General features: G+C 42.3%; 1 protein-coding gene across 1 annotated transcript in view; it reads left to right on the top strand.

The window, feature by feature from the left end:
- Positions 1-16,762, top strand: part of fbn2b (fibrillin 2b) — a 178,915-nt gene that overhangs the window by 92,808 nt on the left and 69,345 nt on the right. Inside the window, 4 exon segments of the mRNA XM_052037856.1 lie at positions 5,503-5,646; positions 10,659-10,778; positions 13,664-13,789; positions 15,454-15,576. Of these exon segments, the coding sequence (XP_051893816.1) occupies positions 5,503-5,646; positions 10,659-10,778; positions 13,664-13,789; positions 15,454-15,576 (513 nt within the window).

Genomic DNA, 16,762 nt, shown 5'->3' with positions numbered 1-16,762 from the left:
AGATAATACTCCTATGGCTGGAATCATACCTCATGCAAGGGAAAATGGTTGTGGTTGTTGAAGATCAATCATCCAAGCCCCAGGATACCATTGCAGGAGTTCCTCTGAATAGTGTCTTAAGTCCAACTATCTTTAGCTTTTTCATCAATGACCTTCCATTCATCTCAGGGCAGAAATAGGACTGTTTGCTGATGATTGCACCAAGTTCAATTTTATTCACAAACCCTCAATAAATGAAGATGACCATGCCTGCAAACAGCAAGATCTAGACAATGTTCAGGCATGAACTGATAAGCTGATAAATGTGAGGTCATCCACTTTGGAAGGAAAAATAGAAGATCAGATTATTACTTAAATGGTGAAAGATTGCAGCAGGCTGTTGTGCAGAGGGACTTGGGAGTGTGGAGTGCTTGTGCATGAATCGCAAAAGGTTAGTTTGCAGGTGTAACAGGTTATCAAGGAGGCAAATGGAACGTTGGCCTTCATTGCCAGAGGGATTTAATTTAAGAGCAGGGAGGTTATGCTACAACTGTACAGGATACTCGTGAGGCAGCACCTGGAGTACTGCGTGCAGTTCTGGTCTCCTTACTTGAGGAAGGATATACTGGCTTTGGAGGTGGTGCAGAGGAGGTTCACCAGGTTGATTCCGGAGATGAGGAGGTTAGCCTATGAGGAGAGACTGAGTCGCCTGGGACTATACTCGATAGAATGCAGGAGAGGGAATATTATAGAAACATAAAATTATGAAAGGGATAGATAAGATAAAGGCAGAAAGGTTGTTTCCACTGGTAGGTGCGCTAGAACTAGGGGACATAGCTTCAAGATTTGGGGGAATAGATTTAGGACAGAGATGAGGAGAGACTGCTTTTCCCAGAGATTAGTGAATCTGTGGAATTCTCTGCCCAGGGAAGCAGTAGAGGCTACCTCAAATATATTTAAGACATGGTTAGATTTTTGCATAGTAGAGGAATTAAGGGTTATGAGGAAAAGGCAGTTAGGTGGATCTGAATCCATGGCCAGATCAGCCATGATCTTATTGAATGGCAGAGCAGGCTCGACAGGCCAGATGGCCTCCTCCTGCTCCTATTTTTTATATTCTTAAGTAATATTCGTGCCATAAAAATGCCAGCTGGTGGTGGAGAGAGTGAATATACAAGGTGAAAAATGACCTGATAAAGTGGGCTGTATTATCCAGGGGCTATCAAGTTTCTTTAATATTCTCAGGGCTACATTCATCCATGCAGTTCTATCATAGTGATGGAAAGATGGCCGTTGCTAAAGAATCTGAAGATGACTGGGCCTGTGACACTTGTTTGAGGAATCTCAACAATAACCAGGACTTAAGATAATAACCAGGTTTCCAACAACTACACCTATCTTGATGCCAGGCATGACTCCAGCCAGTGGAGAGTGTGATTCCCATCAGTTCTAATTTTACTCAGGCTCTTCAATGTCACTCTGGTTCAAGGGCAGTCAGAACCAGCTACCTAGGCTGTAATTAGTTCTGGAGCTAGGTAATCCTAACAGGATTGGGAGCAGGTTGTAAGTAAGTGCCCCTTGACAGCAATGTCAGTGACTCCCTTCATTACTTTGTTGAAGATTGATAGTAGTTTAATTGATTCAACTGGAATTGACTTTTTATGGGCGTTGGCAGGTATGTGCCATTGCTGTAGCTGTACTGGAACAGCTTGGATAGAGGTCCTGCTGGTTCTGGAGAACAAGTTTTCGGTACCTCAGTTGGGGTGCTGTCTGCTCCTGGAGTTTTTGTGGTATCATGTGCTCTCAGTCATTTCTTGATATCACATGGAGTGAATTGAATTAGCTGAAGAACAGTTTCTGTGACTTTGGGAACCTCAAGAGGAGGTCAAGATGGATCATCTATTCATCATTTCTGGCTGAAGATGATTGCAAATACATTAGCATTATCTTTCGTTTTCATTAAAGATGGGCACATTGAGGGAGCTACCTCTATCTGTTATGATTGGCTGTAGCAGGAATGCTGAGTTTTAATCTAATTCATGAGATGTGAGATCTTTAGTAAGCTGTTTCCACTGATAAGCATGCACCTAATGCACTGGTGTTTCATTTCTTTGGAGCCCTGGCACTGTCTGTCTATGTTCTTTTGCACTGCTTATTAAGCAAAGGTTTGTCTCTTGGCTTAATGATGATGATAGAGTGAGGAATATGCCAAGCCAGGAGGGGAAAAAACAATTCTGTAGCTGTCAGCCCACAAAGCCTCATGTATGTCCAGTTTTGAACTGCCAGGCCTGTTCCGCACTTCTTTCATTCAGCAGTGATAGTGCCACACTGTATGATGGAAAGTGTCTTCAGGGTGAAGAAGTGATTTTGACTCCACAAGGATTGTGAAGTAGTCACTTTGGCCAGTAAAGTCATAGGCAGATGCATCAGTAGTGGGTATTCTGGTGAGGCAGATTTTTCCCTTGTGTTCATTCCTTCACTTGGCACAGGTACAGTCTTGCAGCTCTTTCCTTTGGACTTGCACAGCTCAGTCATTAGTAGTTCCATGGACCACTCTTGATGATGAACATTGAAGAAGTGGCCTTGGTACCCTCAGTGGAAGTGACACTTAACATGAAGGCAGCAGTTGAGGGAGAATTGCAGATGACATTCATCAGGAATCTTCATAACCAATGTTGAGATGGCTCAGGACTACTTCCACATGAACATATGCCACTTCCATTGAGTCTGTCCTGCTGGTGAGAAAGGTCAAGCCAAGTGATGATGAAGTAGGTTCTGGAACTTGGCTGAAAGGTATGACTTTGTAAGTCTGTGGGACAGTTCTCCTAGTTTTGGCACCTTTTCCAGATTTTAGTGAAGAGGAGTTTGCAGAATCAACTGGGCTGGATGTCTCTTGTTGCCTGAGGTTGATCCTGTGTGGTCTGTGTGGTTTCACTCTTAATCTTTCATGTGGTGGTTTCACACAATTGAATAGCAGTTATATGAAGGCCAGATCAGATAAGGATTGCAGATTTTCTTCATTTTTGCACATTAGTTAACCAGATGGGCTTTTGCTGCAATTCAGTCTTTCATGGTCATCATTTTGATACCAGTGTTTTTTCAAATTTCAGATTTACTTAAATAATTTAATTTAAATCCCCAGCCAAAGTTGTGGGATTAGAATTTATGACTCAAGAATATTAAATCCAGGCCTGAGGATTACGAGTCCAATTACATAACCTCTACTTTATTGCACCCAAATTTGTTGGGAATGTTTATTTTGTTTACTTTAATTTTTGGGTTGTGGCCAGTTAAATGGGATTTGGGCTGTTACCTGCATCATACTTGAGGTAGTTCTTTGTGGATGTTCCAGTATTAAAAGGATTGTATAGGTTGCTTCCTTCCTCCTCCACCTCCCCATGTTCCTGAGCAAGGACTGCCCCTCATGAAGGTGAGGCTATGCAATAGACAGCAGACTACACTAAAACTTGATAATCTCTCTACTGAGTACCACGGGGCTCCTTTGGAGTGGTCCAGGAGGAGGAAACATTATTTCTACATGCCAGTAGCTGCTCTATTACACAAGAAATGTGATAACATGTCTCGCATTGTATGAACTTTACCTATATGCGTATAGGTAATACATAGGCCAGACTTTATAAAACTCTGGTTAAGCTGCATCTGGAGTATTACATTCATTTCTGGTCACTGCATTATAGGAAGGATGTGGAGGCCATGGAGAGGGTGCTGAAGAGGTTTACCAGAATGCTGCCTGGATTAGTGGCAGATGCTATAAGGAGAGGTTGGACAAACTTGGGTTGTTTTCTCTGGAGCGGCAAAGGCTGAGGGGATACCTGATAGAAGTTTATATGATTATAAGAGGCATGGATAGAGTAGACAGCCAGTATCTTTCTCCCAGTGTCGAAATGTAGAGGGCATGCTAAGTGAGAGGTGCAAGTTCAAAGGAGATGTGTGGGGCAAGTTTTTTACACAGAGAGTGGTGGGTGCATGGAATGCACTCACAGGGGTGGTGGTGGAGGCAGATATGATAGAGGCTCTTAGATAAGCACATGAATATGCAGAGAATGGAGGGATATGGAACATGTGCAGACAGAAGGGGTTGGGTGTCATTAGCTTAATTGGTTCGGTACAACATCATGGGCCAAAGAGCCTGATCCTGTGCTGTACAGTTCTATGTTCTATGTACAGTAAAATCATGAGCCATGTCATTGGTGGATAATCCTTGTTGTCCAGAAGTTCCCCTTTGATTTGACCTGATGTCTCCGTTGCAGATGGTACAGTGGATTGCCACAAAATGAAGATATTTTGACTGCTGTCAGGATACCTGCATTTACCTTCATGGCTTGCTGCTTCTACTTGCACACCTGATGGACATTGAGGGAATAAATTCCTCTGATTTCTGAAAAACCAATATGCAATGCCTGCAGAGTGTGTGCGATCATGGGCATTGTACATCCTGAGGAAATGAGCAAATTTTACTTCTCCATATGCTGGTCTCGGGCAGGAGAGAATGAAATCCAGTTTTCTGTTTGAATAGAAGGAGTCAGTGGATGGTGAACCATGACGGGTTGCCAATATCTCCAACCCCATCCTCTAGCAATATTGTCCTTGCCCTGCTCTGAGGAAACTGTTGTAGCTGTAACAAATGGCAGGTTTCAGTGAAGATATCCTTCTTGAAGCGCTGACTTCTCACGCGTTGTTCCTAGCTGAGAGTTAAGTAGGAGAATATCTTCCTTGGTGAATAGGCCTTCTCCTGAGAGCTCGTAATCTCCTCTTATTTATAGCTGCCCGGGTCCCTATCCCCTTTGTTCATTCTCTGCAAGGGCAATGACCAGTAATGATGCAATTCTGGGAATAAATGGTTTGTGCAGTGTCCTTGAAATCATCAGTTTTACCACACCAGTCCCTGTCAGCTTTTGCAACTTAAAACAACTAAAGAAAACACTTGAAGAATTATTTCTACAACCAGAAGAAATCAACCTGCAAATAATCCGTGCATAGTGATGATCTTTCTAAATTTCATTGATGTAGTTCCTTCCTGTTGCTCAATGTATATATGAGAGGTTAAGAGAGAGTGTAAGATGAAGCAGTCCAAGTTGGCAGTGCTAGTTGTATTGGGTGCTGATGGACAGGTGCCACTGGCATGAAAACTTCAGTTTTTTATGTAGTTGTTCATGGGACGTGGATGTTGCTGACAATAGTTCTTCAACCACAGTCAAGGATAGCTGCGCGCTCATTTATCCTTTCACTAATATTGAATTTGGCATGATTTTCAGAAGTGTGCATCCATGTATCACATGACATTTGGCTCCAAAACCCTGCCCATGGCATAAAATCAGCAGACTGTAATGACCCCAAATAGTAAGTGGTAGTTGAAAAGAACATGTGTGTTTTGAGTTTTTGGACTCTCAGAGAATATTAAATATTTCCATTGTTATTAAGTCATTGGGGCATTGAGGCCATTGTGTAGAAGTGTGCAAACAAACTATCAAACAATTGAATTCTGATTGTTACTCTTTCTAGGTACAGCCACCTTGAATCAGACAACCGATGTCTGTAAACACTACACCAATCTGTGTCTGAACGGACGTTGTATCCCAACACCATCCAGTTACCGCTGTGAATGTAACATGGGCTTCAAGCAGGATGTACGTGGGGAGTGCATTGGTGAGTTTGGACACCATTTGCTTAGTTGGCACAACATTAGAGGTGGGGATTTTACAGTGTTTTTTTTAATCTCCATTTCTTTCACATGCTCCTAATGGGGTAAAGATACCTGGTGCTAATTCTTCTGCACAGCTTCCTGACTATGGCAGGGATTCAGTATCCAGGGCTCTGACTATGGATGGGATTCAGTACCTGATGTTTAGACTGTGACTGGGATTGAGTATCCAAGACTGTATGGCTGGGATTCAGTATCCAGGGGATCTGATTTGTTTGGGATTCAGTATCCGGGGGACCTGATTTGGTTGGGATTCAGTATCTGGGGGACCTGACTATGGTTGGGATTCAGTTTCCAGGGGAACTGACTATGGTTGGGATTCAGTATCCCGGGGAACTGACTATGGTTGGGATTCAGTATCCAGAGGAACTGACTATGGCTGGGATTCAGTGTCCAGGGGAACTGACTATGACTGGATTTCAGTATCCGGGGGAGCTGACTATGGCTGGGATTCAGTATCCGGGGGAACTGACTATGGCTGGGATTCAGTATCCGGGGGAGCTGACTATGGCTGGGATTCAGTATCCGGGGGAACTGACTATGGCTGGGATTCAGTGTCCAGGGGAACTAACTATGGCTGGGATTCAGTGTCCAGGGGAACTGACTATGGCTGGGATTCAGTATCCGGGGGAACTGACTATGGCTGGGATTCAGTATCCGGGGGAACTGACTATGGTTGGGATTCATAATCCAGGAGAACTGACTATGGTTGGGATTCAGTATCCGGGGGAACCTACTATGGCTGGGATTCAGTATCCAAGGCTCTGACGATGACTGCGGGTTTAGTATCTTGACTGTTGATTATACTTGGGGTATAATGTCCTGAGCTAAAGGCAAAAAAACTTGCAGATGCTGGAAATCTGAAATAAAAGAAACACCCAATGGGTCAGGTCGTATCTGTGGAGCGAGAAAAACTGAGTTAACATGATAGGTTGATGACTTTTCATCAGAATTGGCCAGTTCTGAAACAAACTGGAAAGGTTGTTTACCTGAGGTTGTTGAATTCAATGATGACTCCTGGGGGCCGCAACATGCCAAGTCAGATGATGAGTAACTATTGTTCAGGCTTACGCTGAGCTTTATTGGAACGGTTGAAGAGGCCAAAGACAGAGAGTTGTCAATAGATATAGGATGGAGAATTAAAGCAACAGACAGCTGGATGCTCAGAGTTACCCATGCGGATTAAGCAGAGGTGTTGAGCAAAGTGGTCACCCAATCTGCAATTAGTTCCTACAATGTAGAGGAGACCACATCATGAGCACTGAATGCAGTATAAGGAAGCAGTGTTTGAGTAAACAAGACTCCAGATGCTGGAATCTCAAGCAACAAAGAAGATGCTGGAGGAACTCAAGGCATCTGTGGAGGGAAAAGGACAGTCAACGTTTTGGGTCAAGAGGGAAGGGAAGAGGTAAAATGGCAGATATTGCATCTCCTGCGGTTGCATAGTAAAGTGCCATGAGAAGGGGAGTGGTAGTTGGTAGAGTGAACTATCCCCTTTTCCACAAACAAAGACATGTTTGATTTCTAATTTTTCCTAGTTGTAGTGAAAATTGAGTGTCTTTCTCTTTTCCAAGTTGCTGTATGACTTGTTATGTACAGTCTTTATTTTTTTATTATTATAGAATCCTGAGTGTTGAGTCTGGCTGGGGTACGATATTCAGATTGTTGACAGTTGCTAGGGTACAGTATCCTGAGTGTTGATCATTGCTAAGGTATAATAGCCTGAGTGTTGATCGTTGCTAGTGTACAGTAGCCTGAGTGTTGACTGTTGCTTGAGGACACTATCCTGTGTATTGATTGTCACTGGGGTATGGTAACACTCAGAGTTGGTGTACTCGACCCTGAGTGTTGGCTGTTGCTAGGGTACAGTATCCTGAATGTTCACTGTCACTAGAGTACAGTGTCCTGAGTGTTGACTGTGGCTAGTGTACAGTATCCTGTGTGTTGACTGTCACTTGGGTACAGTATCCTGCGTGTTGACTGTTATTAAGGTTCAGCATTCTCAGTGTTGACTACAGTTGGGGTACAATATTCAGAGTTGACTTCAGCTGGTGAGGAGTGTCTTGGGTACTGACTCTGCTGGGGTGCAGTTTCCTCTACTTCATCTGTAGACGTCATGCCCATTTATAGTGTTGTGTCTAATACAGGCCACGCAGAAAATGCACAATAATGAGCTCATTTGGCAATTGTACAAACTCACTGCAATATGCTGTCTGTCTGTTAGGACCTCTGAAGTGGCTGTAATTTGAATTCACTTCATTCTCTTTATTTATTCTTTCTTCCCTTAGAGGCTAGCCTTAGCCCAGCCAGGATGTTGAAATCTCCCAGGATTTATACTGCTGACGAGCTTGATCCTGTTCATATTCTGGGTGATATTGAATTACCAACCCCAGCACACGTGCTAATCTGTTCATCCTTTCAGACAACAGTCATAATCAAAACCAGCCTGATTGGAATTTCCTGTTCTGTAGTCAAGAGCATGGCATAGCTAAGAGATTGTACTCTTCAATGAACAAAAGGAACTCAGATCTCTTTTTACTTAAACATGTTCTATAAATTTCATCTGCCTTCCAATGATTTTAATTGCTATATAATTAGTATAATTGGCTGCCCACTTTGCAAATGTGAACATTGAGAATGTTCTAGCCACCTAGCAGTGTATTAGGCTGCAGAATCCCTTGAGAACAATGGTCAAGACAGAAAAGGATAAAATTGCAGGGCTATTGGAAAAGAGCAAGATTTGGGGTTGACTTAATAGGTTTTTCAAAGAAGCTGCAATGTCACAATGGACTAAATTGATTGTTAGCCTGTAATCGATGAGTGGATTAGGATTCCGGGTATGCTGGAATGTAGCCGTAAGGTTTATTAGAGAAAGCATGGTGAATTAAAAAATGGGACTATGAAAGTTTCACTCTTGCACAGTGCAAATGTGAGCCAAGAATCCTATAGGACTTGTGTTAAATAGTACTTCCTTTAGTACTCCTTTATAGATGTCATAGCAAAAACTAGATGTAAGTGGAGACACAAGAGATTGTACATGCTGGAATCTGGAGCAAAAAGAAAAACTGCTGAAGGAACTCAGTGGCTCAGGCAGCATCCGTGGAGAGAAATGGACAGTCGACGTTTCGGGCCAAGACCCTTCATCTGGAGACAGCTGGTATAAAGGGGTGAGGGGAAGGGGTGGAGCAAGAGCAGGCAAGTGATAGGTGGATACAGTTGAGTGAGGGTGATAGGCAGACGGAGGAGGGAAGAGTGGAAATAGTGACAGAGAGTAGCAGGAGATGGGCAGAGGCAATGAATGGCTGCAGATGATGGAATCTGACAGGAAAGGAAGGTGGAGCATGGAACCAAATAAGGGAGGTGGGGTGGGCAGATGAGAACAATAGGGGACCCTCCCCCTGCTGTTCCCATCTGCCCATCCCACCTCCCTTGTTTGGTTCCACACACTCCTCCCATTGTGTCCCCTCCCTGTATGTGTGGAGATGTGCTGTGTGCAACAGTGTATCTTGCGCAGGGATGCATGTGGGCTATAGTGTGGTGGTCCAATGTTGGGTCTGGTGTCTGGGGGGGACCTCCAATACATGTGTAGCCATCACTGTGTGTGAGGCTCTAACATGTGCCAAGAGTTTGTGGGGGCTGTAGGGTGTGTGTGTGCCCATGCACATGTTTGTGGATGTGGACAGTATAGTGTGTGGGGATTGCATGCACATGGAGACTGGAAACTGTGATGTCTTCTTATTCCCTGGTTATAAGTTTCACCAATGCACATAAATTCCTCCTGGAATACTCAGTAAGATACAACAATTCAAAAGCATTCACAAAGCAATATTATGTAAATATCAGAGATTGCCAGAAATGTGAGAATGGTGTGAATTCCTTTGAGGGGAGGAAAGTTTTATGTTGAACTATCTCTCTAGAGATTCAGTCTGTATGGTAAACATTTCAAGTGACTGTAACTTCTCTCTGCTTTTATTCCCTGCTTATACTTTCTCCCCTTGTAGACCATTCCACTGGAGCAAGGATGTTGAAATTTGTGACAGACATTTAACACAAGTCATAGGCAGAAAATAAAACAATTGGGAGCATTTGGGTAGTTAGGATCGATTGTACATTGGCTGTACAAGGAAACTAAGCTGGTGAGGTAAAAGTCTTTAAAAGGGAAGTGTGTACGTAATCTATGGGGCAGAAGCTGTGGTGAGTTAACATAAAGCATATAAGATCTCTGGGACATGATTCAGTCAGTGAGCTGGAATCCACAATAGGGTACAGTGCATAGACCAGGAGGAAACTTAGGGAGTGAACTAGAGAATATGATAAAACACATCTTATATGGGCTGTGGAAGAGATTATTTGTCTGAAATAGAATCTAAGATAGGAGAGGCAATATATGGACAAAGTGCAGACTGAGATGAGGGCTTATTGTCCATTTCCTTTTCCTCTTTCCTACTTCCAATAGCAGGCTTGTACTTAATCACAAACACTGAGATCACTTATCCCAGTATTACAATCAAACTTAAAGACCCCTAAATTAAGGGAATGGAAATTAGATAGGTGTACAGTATGGATTTTGACAACATTAAATCAAATGATCAAAACCCCCAAAGCCTCACTTGAAGTAGCCCTGCTTTTAATAGGGAATTATCATAATGATGTTGCAGACCGTGTGCGTGGAAGTGGGGATCTCTGAGCTAGTTAGATGCAATGGCTGAAAATTGGTTAGAAGTTGCATTGCAACCACAGCAATATACGTCTGCACCACATGAGGCTCCAGCTCTGTGGGAATTGTCTGTTTGGCCTCTAATCAACTGGGGACGCCACTTCACGGAAACTTGTCTTAATTAGTGCGTAGTTGGCCTCAGTAATTAGGGAGTCTTGGATTTTCTTTCCGTTGTGTTCCCTCATCTGGGGGAACCAGATAATTTCAACATTTGACTATTTTGTGTTTACTTCTCCTCAGATGTCGATGAATGCTTCAGCAGTCCATGTGTGAATAGTGACTGTTTTAATACCCCTGGTGCCTACTACTGCAAGTGTCATGAGGGTTTTCAGAGTACTGCTACCAAGCAGTCCTGCATTGGTGAGTGTACCCCAGGAGCGCAGAAGCCCAACTTCCTTGTCTACTCTGTAAATCTGCTGAGAAGTGCATCGTCCCTGCAGCTCTCTCGTTCCTTATCTGTCTTATATTGATATACTTTACTATTCAGCAATGATAATTCCCAGAACAATTTTAAAATTGATTTTTTGAGCTATATCTCTGCTGCAACATACAAATTGAATGGAGTATTTACCTGTCCCCTTTCACTTACAACACCTTGTGTTTTCATAGGAGTAAGCCTTTCTCATTCATTTCACAGCAGTGTTACCAGATGAAAATTTAACACCAAGCCACACAAGGAGCTAGTTGGACAATGATCAAAAGCTTGGTCAGAGAAATTGGCATTAAAGAAGTGACTTACAAAGAGCAGAAGAAGATTAGGGATGAAATTCCAGAGTGTAGGACTGAATGGCCACTTGGCTAGATGCACAGACACTGCTAATGCAGACACAGATAACACAGGCATACTGTAACTACCCTGGAATAATGCCCAATAACTGTACAGACTCCTTCTCTTGATTGGCTCAGAGAGGATAGGCAATGTATCAAATACTAATTACAGCAAACTCACTCAAAATTCTTGACAGTTTGAATTTCTTGCCACTGAGTTTGCACTGTCCAGATAGAGATACATTTACCCAGCTACTGTTCCATTTTTGTTAGAAATCTAAACAGATGGTTGGCATGAAATGTCTGTAGCATCTATCTGAACTAGGCTACCCAGTGACTGGAGGCAAAAGGGCAGAGCTCTTACATGGTGCCCATTCATTTCTTACTATTGCCTACAGATTTTGCAATGTCCCTAGTGAAAATAATTGCACTGCATCATATACTGTTGGGGCATCTCTATTCCAGTCATAGTTTGATTGAAATGGAAACCTGGCTGCCAATAAAATCAGTGCCCAAGCCCACACTGAAGAGTCTTCTGATGAATTCTAGCAAAATAGGAAACTGTTACACAGACACAGTCATCCCTGATGAGCTTTGCTATTGCCCACTCTTTCTTTCAGATCAAGGTGAAGGAAAGCACTTAATTTTATGGCTGTATTTGATTGCAAGATTTTTAGATCCTTTATATACAGGCTGCCTCTGATAGCTCCGTTAGAAAGCTCTCTCAGATGACACACAGTTTGAGGCAGATTTCTGGTGTAAAATGACAATAGACCATCTTGAAGTTTTCTTTAGGAGTTTTAGTCGTCATGGCATCTTTATGTCCATTCTAGTCACTCTTCAGAAAACAAAAGTATCTTGTGTACCTTGGAGATGGATCAACAGACCATTACCAATGGCCTCCAATGGGGATGTCTCCCAACTCATTTAACATCTAACATATATAACATATAACAGTACTGTGCATGAAATAATGTCATTGAAGCCTGTTTACACTGACAACAAAGCTTTTTCCAAGCTTTGCCTCTAAGGGTGGATGTTCCAAACTGAACATCACGGGTAAATATTTCTGAAAATAGCTTCTCTGGTTGAACCAGAAAAGCCAGTACAGGTGACCCCCGTATTACGGCTGTTCAGATAATGGAAATTCACCCTTACAGAATTCACAAATCGCTACCCGAAAATTTGAGACAGGGAATAAAATTCGTTCTTACCGAATTTATGTGGGAGGAAATATAAATAAACACAAAATGCAAAAGAAACAACAAATTTTGTCACTTTTTTTTAGTCATTCAGTAATGTGGGGCAACAAGATTTGGATATAATGTCAATGCATTTTCTCTGACACACTGATTGAGGGAGCCGCTGTATCCATGGCCAATTCCTTAAAGTAATCCTTCAGCCTTTACTGCACTTCCGCTAAGTCACTGCACTTTAACCCATTATCCCCCAAACTCATTCTACACCACCTTTCTCCCATGAACTCCAATCCTCGAATGCCATCCCTTTCCCTGATATCCCCATTTCCTAAACCCGTTCCTAATCCACGAGCCTTACACGTCGGAGAAAATGCCTCACAGATGAAGAGCGCGGCAGCGTTGCACTTGGAGACGTCTGTTCACACGTCCTCAGACTGGAGAGGGCATGGCAAAGGAGTGACTGGGCTGTGACTGCGAGATTTCACTTGTGGTTAGAAAAATTCCACCTTCAGCCCGCCCCAAAGGATCTGCTTGTAATTCTAGGTCAGTCATGAGATATTTCCAAACACCTTGAAAGTATAGTTCCAAAAATCAAATCACGTGTGAATATCATCCAGGAATTAGCGAGTAGAAACTGGAGTGCAAGAACTAAAGCCCAGCATTTCTACTTTGTACTGTGTGTACAGCATGGCAGGGAATGGTAAGGCAGCCGGCACATGGACAACATCAAAAATCAGCTGAACTGTGCTGTGTAAATAAGACAACAGCATTACATACCAGGCACAAAATGGCCACAAACTCAGAGGTGCAATAGATAGACACCAGCCAGAATTACCATCCTTCCTGGATTTTAACAGCAACCCTGTTAATCCCAGCTTTTCAGATCCTTGGTATCACATATCTAACAGTCTGGTACAATGCACATATGTCAAGAAGGATGTGTCTTCCTCATAGGCAAGGGGAAGATTATAGAACCTAAACTTTGTCTAAGCACAAAGTTCAAACTTTCCCATACATTACACCTAGGCCCCTCAAAGGAAACTCAAATGAACTCCCATCAGATTTCCCCAAAAAGCTGCCTTCTGACTTCATTATTTAAGACCTTTGTTTTAATGTTTGTATTTGTAGCAACATTTTGTTGCTCTGTTCCTTTGCCATAAAAAACAGAGGTGCAGAAGAATGGGGCGACTGTAGAATGCACTCCAACTGATCATGTGACAGAACCGTGCAGTCAAAGTGAATGTCATCCCAATAACCAGCTTTTTCTTTGCTCCGTAGATATAGATGAGTGCATCCAGAATGGAGTTTTATGTAGGAACGGCCGATGCGTTAACACTGATGGAAGCTTCCAATGTATCTGCAATGCTGGCTTTGAGCTCACCCCCGATGGAAAGAACTGTATGGGTAAGTATAATTCACCCAACTAATATCTCGAGACAGTTTCTGATATCTTTAGGTATAAAGACTCAAGCAGGCAAATAAGGTCATGGCCTTCACAAACTACTTGATAGATAGAAGGAAGACCACATCAGTCTAGTCTTTGGAGACATAAGAGACTGCAGATGCTGGAATCTGGAGCAACACACAAAATGCTGGAGGAACTCAGTGGGTCAGGCAGCATCTATGGAGGGAAATGGACAGTCAATGTTTCAGGTCGAGACCCTTCACCTGGACTGACTGCTATCCAGTCAGTCCAAATGAAGGTTCTCAACCTGAAGCCTCGACTGTTCATTTCCCTCTGTAGATGCTGCCTAACCTGCTCAGTTCCTCCAGTGTTTTGTGTGTCACTCTAGTCTTTGATGGGTTCTGCATCCCTGGAGAGGTGGAAGTGTCTGGCTACATCTCTATTCACCATCACTCTTTGATTTGATGTTACTGATCCTCCTTACTGCTCTTTTTGTCAAAGCATCTTAGGTATGGACTGAGGGAAATACCAATGTATCTATCTGTGAAATTAAGAAAAGAAAGACATACCCAGGTTAGCACAATTCCCATCCTTCTCAGTAAAAGGGAAGTCCCAAGTGAACAAGAGGGAATTAAGTTGTTGTGGGAATAATCACACTATTCATCTGGTAATATCAAAATCTGCATTCATTAAACAGAGGGCAGCATTGTGGTACAGCAGTTAGTGTGCAGCCTCACAGCTCCAGTGACCTGAGTTCAATCCTGACTTTGGGTGCTGTCTGTGTGGAGTTTGCACATTCTCTCTGTAGCCATGTGAGTTTTTCCCGGATACCCTGGTTTCCTTTCACAGCCCAAAGATGTGGTGTGTTGATTGGCTGCTATAAATTACCCCCAATGTGAATAAGTAGCAAAACAATCAAAGGCAAATTAATAGACGTGTGGGAGAGAATAAATTGCCAGGCAATAAGAGGAGAGAGGGAAAGTGAATGAAATTGTTCTACTGGGAACTGGCATGGACCTGATGGGCTGAACAGCCTCTTTTTCTGTCTAAATAATTAAGTAAATAGTGGATTATCTGCAGGGAATGTTAGAGAAACTACATGGAATGTAGGTGGCTTAGTGGGACCTCAGTAAGGGGTAACAGTGTTAAAGTGCATTACTGTCACGTTATACTCTGTATATGACCATGGTGTCAAATCCAGTATCTTAAATGATGAAAAGTCATCTTTCTGAAATCTTAACAGGCGCTGCAGGACTTTGCTGAGCATTTCTAGCATTTTCCATTTTCATTCCACTATACCGTGATATCAAACCCGGTGTATTACTGCAACTGGCTTTCGGAGCATGCTGGAGGAACAAGATTTAATGCAATCATTAGGGTGCTATGTCATCAATGCTTTGATGGCGACACTGCTGCAAACTTCCCTACATTTTTCTTCTTGAACTCTAAATACTATCCCATTATGTGAAAATCCAGACTCTTCACACCATATCTCAGCCAAGCTCAGTACCTTTCAGGACTTGGCATTGTGCAAGTTCTCATCTCCTTCTGTCCCTTCTCCTTTCTGTAGTATATTGGTATCTAAAGCCCATGGATTGTAGATCTTTTTTATAACGTTTACTGTTAGAACTCAAGACTGACAAATAACCAAATTCATCCCCAGATCATGATGAATGTGCCACTACCAACATGTGCCTGAATGGAATGTGCATCAATGAAGATGGTAGCTTCAAGTGTATCTGCAAGAATGGCTTTGTCTTAGCTCCAAATGGACGCTACTGTGTGGGTAAGGACATGCAAATTAATGCTTTCGTGCAGGCTCGTTAATGGGTATCACTTTGTGGGTAAGCATTTGTTCCTAATTTGCTAGGATCCAGATAAAATTACTACCTCTGCATTGATATAATACCTTAAAACATATTTGAGAACATCCCAAAAGTGTCTGAGAATTATTTTGAGGTGTAATGGCTATTTTTATGTAAGAAACTGCTGTATATTAGAAAGATTATACAAATAGCAAAAGGGGTGTATAGTTACCTATATATTACTAGTGGTGTTGGATAGACAAGAGAGTAAGTTCCCCTTAACAAATAGAGGTAGTCAGCCTGATTAGTGTAAAGTGATTCATTTGTTGTCAGCTATTTTCCACTTCCTGCCCACATTGTTCCCAGTTGACAAAGTCCTAATTGTTTCAGTACTGCTTCACCCTTGTTAGTACATACCGTCAATTCGTTTGTTAAACTTACAATTGTTTAACTTGTAATGAAGGATAAATTCAACAGTTCACATCTGCAATGCAAAAATATACAACGTCATGCTATAATAATCTGCTGCACAAGAACAAACATAATTGAAAATAAACTGCACGTGTTCAAACACAGGACAAAAATATATTGCACATGTGCAGACATAGGACAAAATATATTACAGGTGTGGAAACAAAGGACAAAAAATATACTGCATGTGTGTAAAACTATGTTGGGTGTGTGCAAACAAGAGAAAATATTCCACATTTACAAATGCAGGAAAAAATATAGTTCACATGTTCATATGAGACAAAAATATACGTTGTACGTACAGACGCAGAACAAAAATAAACCATGTATGTTTTACACAGATCAAAAGATACAGCATACATTGCATATACAGTCTCAGCCAAATATTGGACCATGAAGGTTATCACAACTGAGCCTGATTCTCTCCTCATGCACATTCCACAGCGACATTATCCTGGTCAGGTGCAGGATCCCTGAGTGATTTTTTTTTCCCCATTTCACTAGCCCAATAGTGTTTAAGGCAATTGTATGGTCTACTGCTGATCCAGGTCGTTTCAGGATAAAATGACAGTGCAGCAGGTAGAGAGGCTGATTCGTGTGTAGAAAGTAGAACGGGCAAGTCCAGTGGGAAGAGTAAGCAGAGGCAGGAAGGGAAGCTGTAAGAGGGTCTGTAGGCTTAACTGCATTTACTTTAAA

Source organism: Pristis pectinata, chromosome 24 (assembly GCF_009764475.1).
Source record: "Pristis pectinata isolate sPriPec2 chromosome 24, sPriPec2.1.pri, whole genome shotgun sequence".
Classification (NCBI taxonomy): domain Eukaryota; kingdom Metazoa; phylum Chordata; class Chondrichthyes; order Rhinopristiformes; family Pristidae; genus Pristis; species Pristis pectinata.
This window is presented reverse-complemented; position numbering and strand designations above follow the sequence as displayed.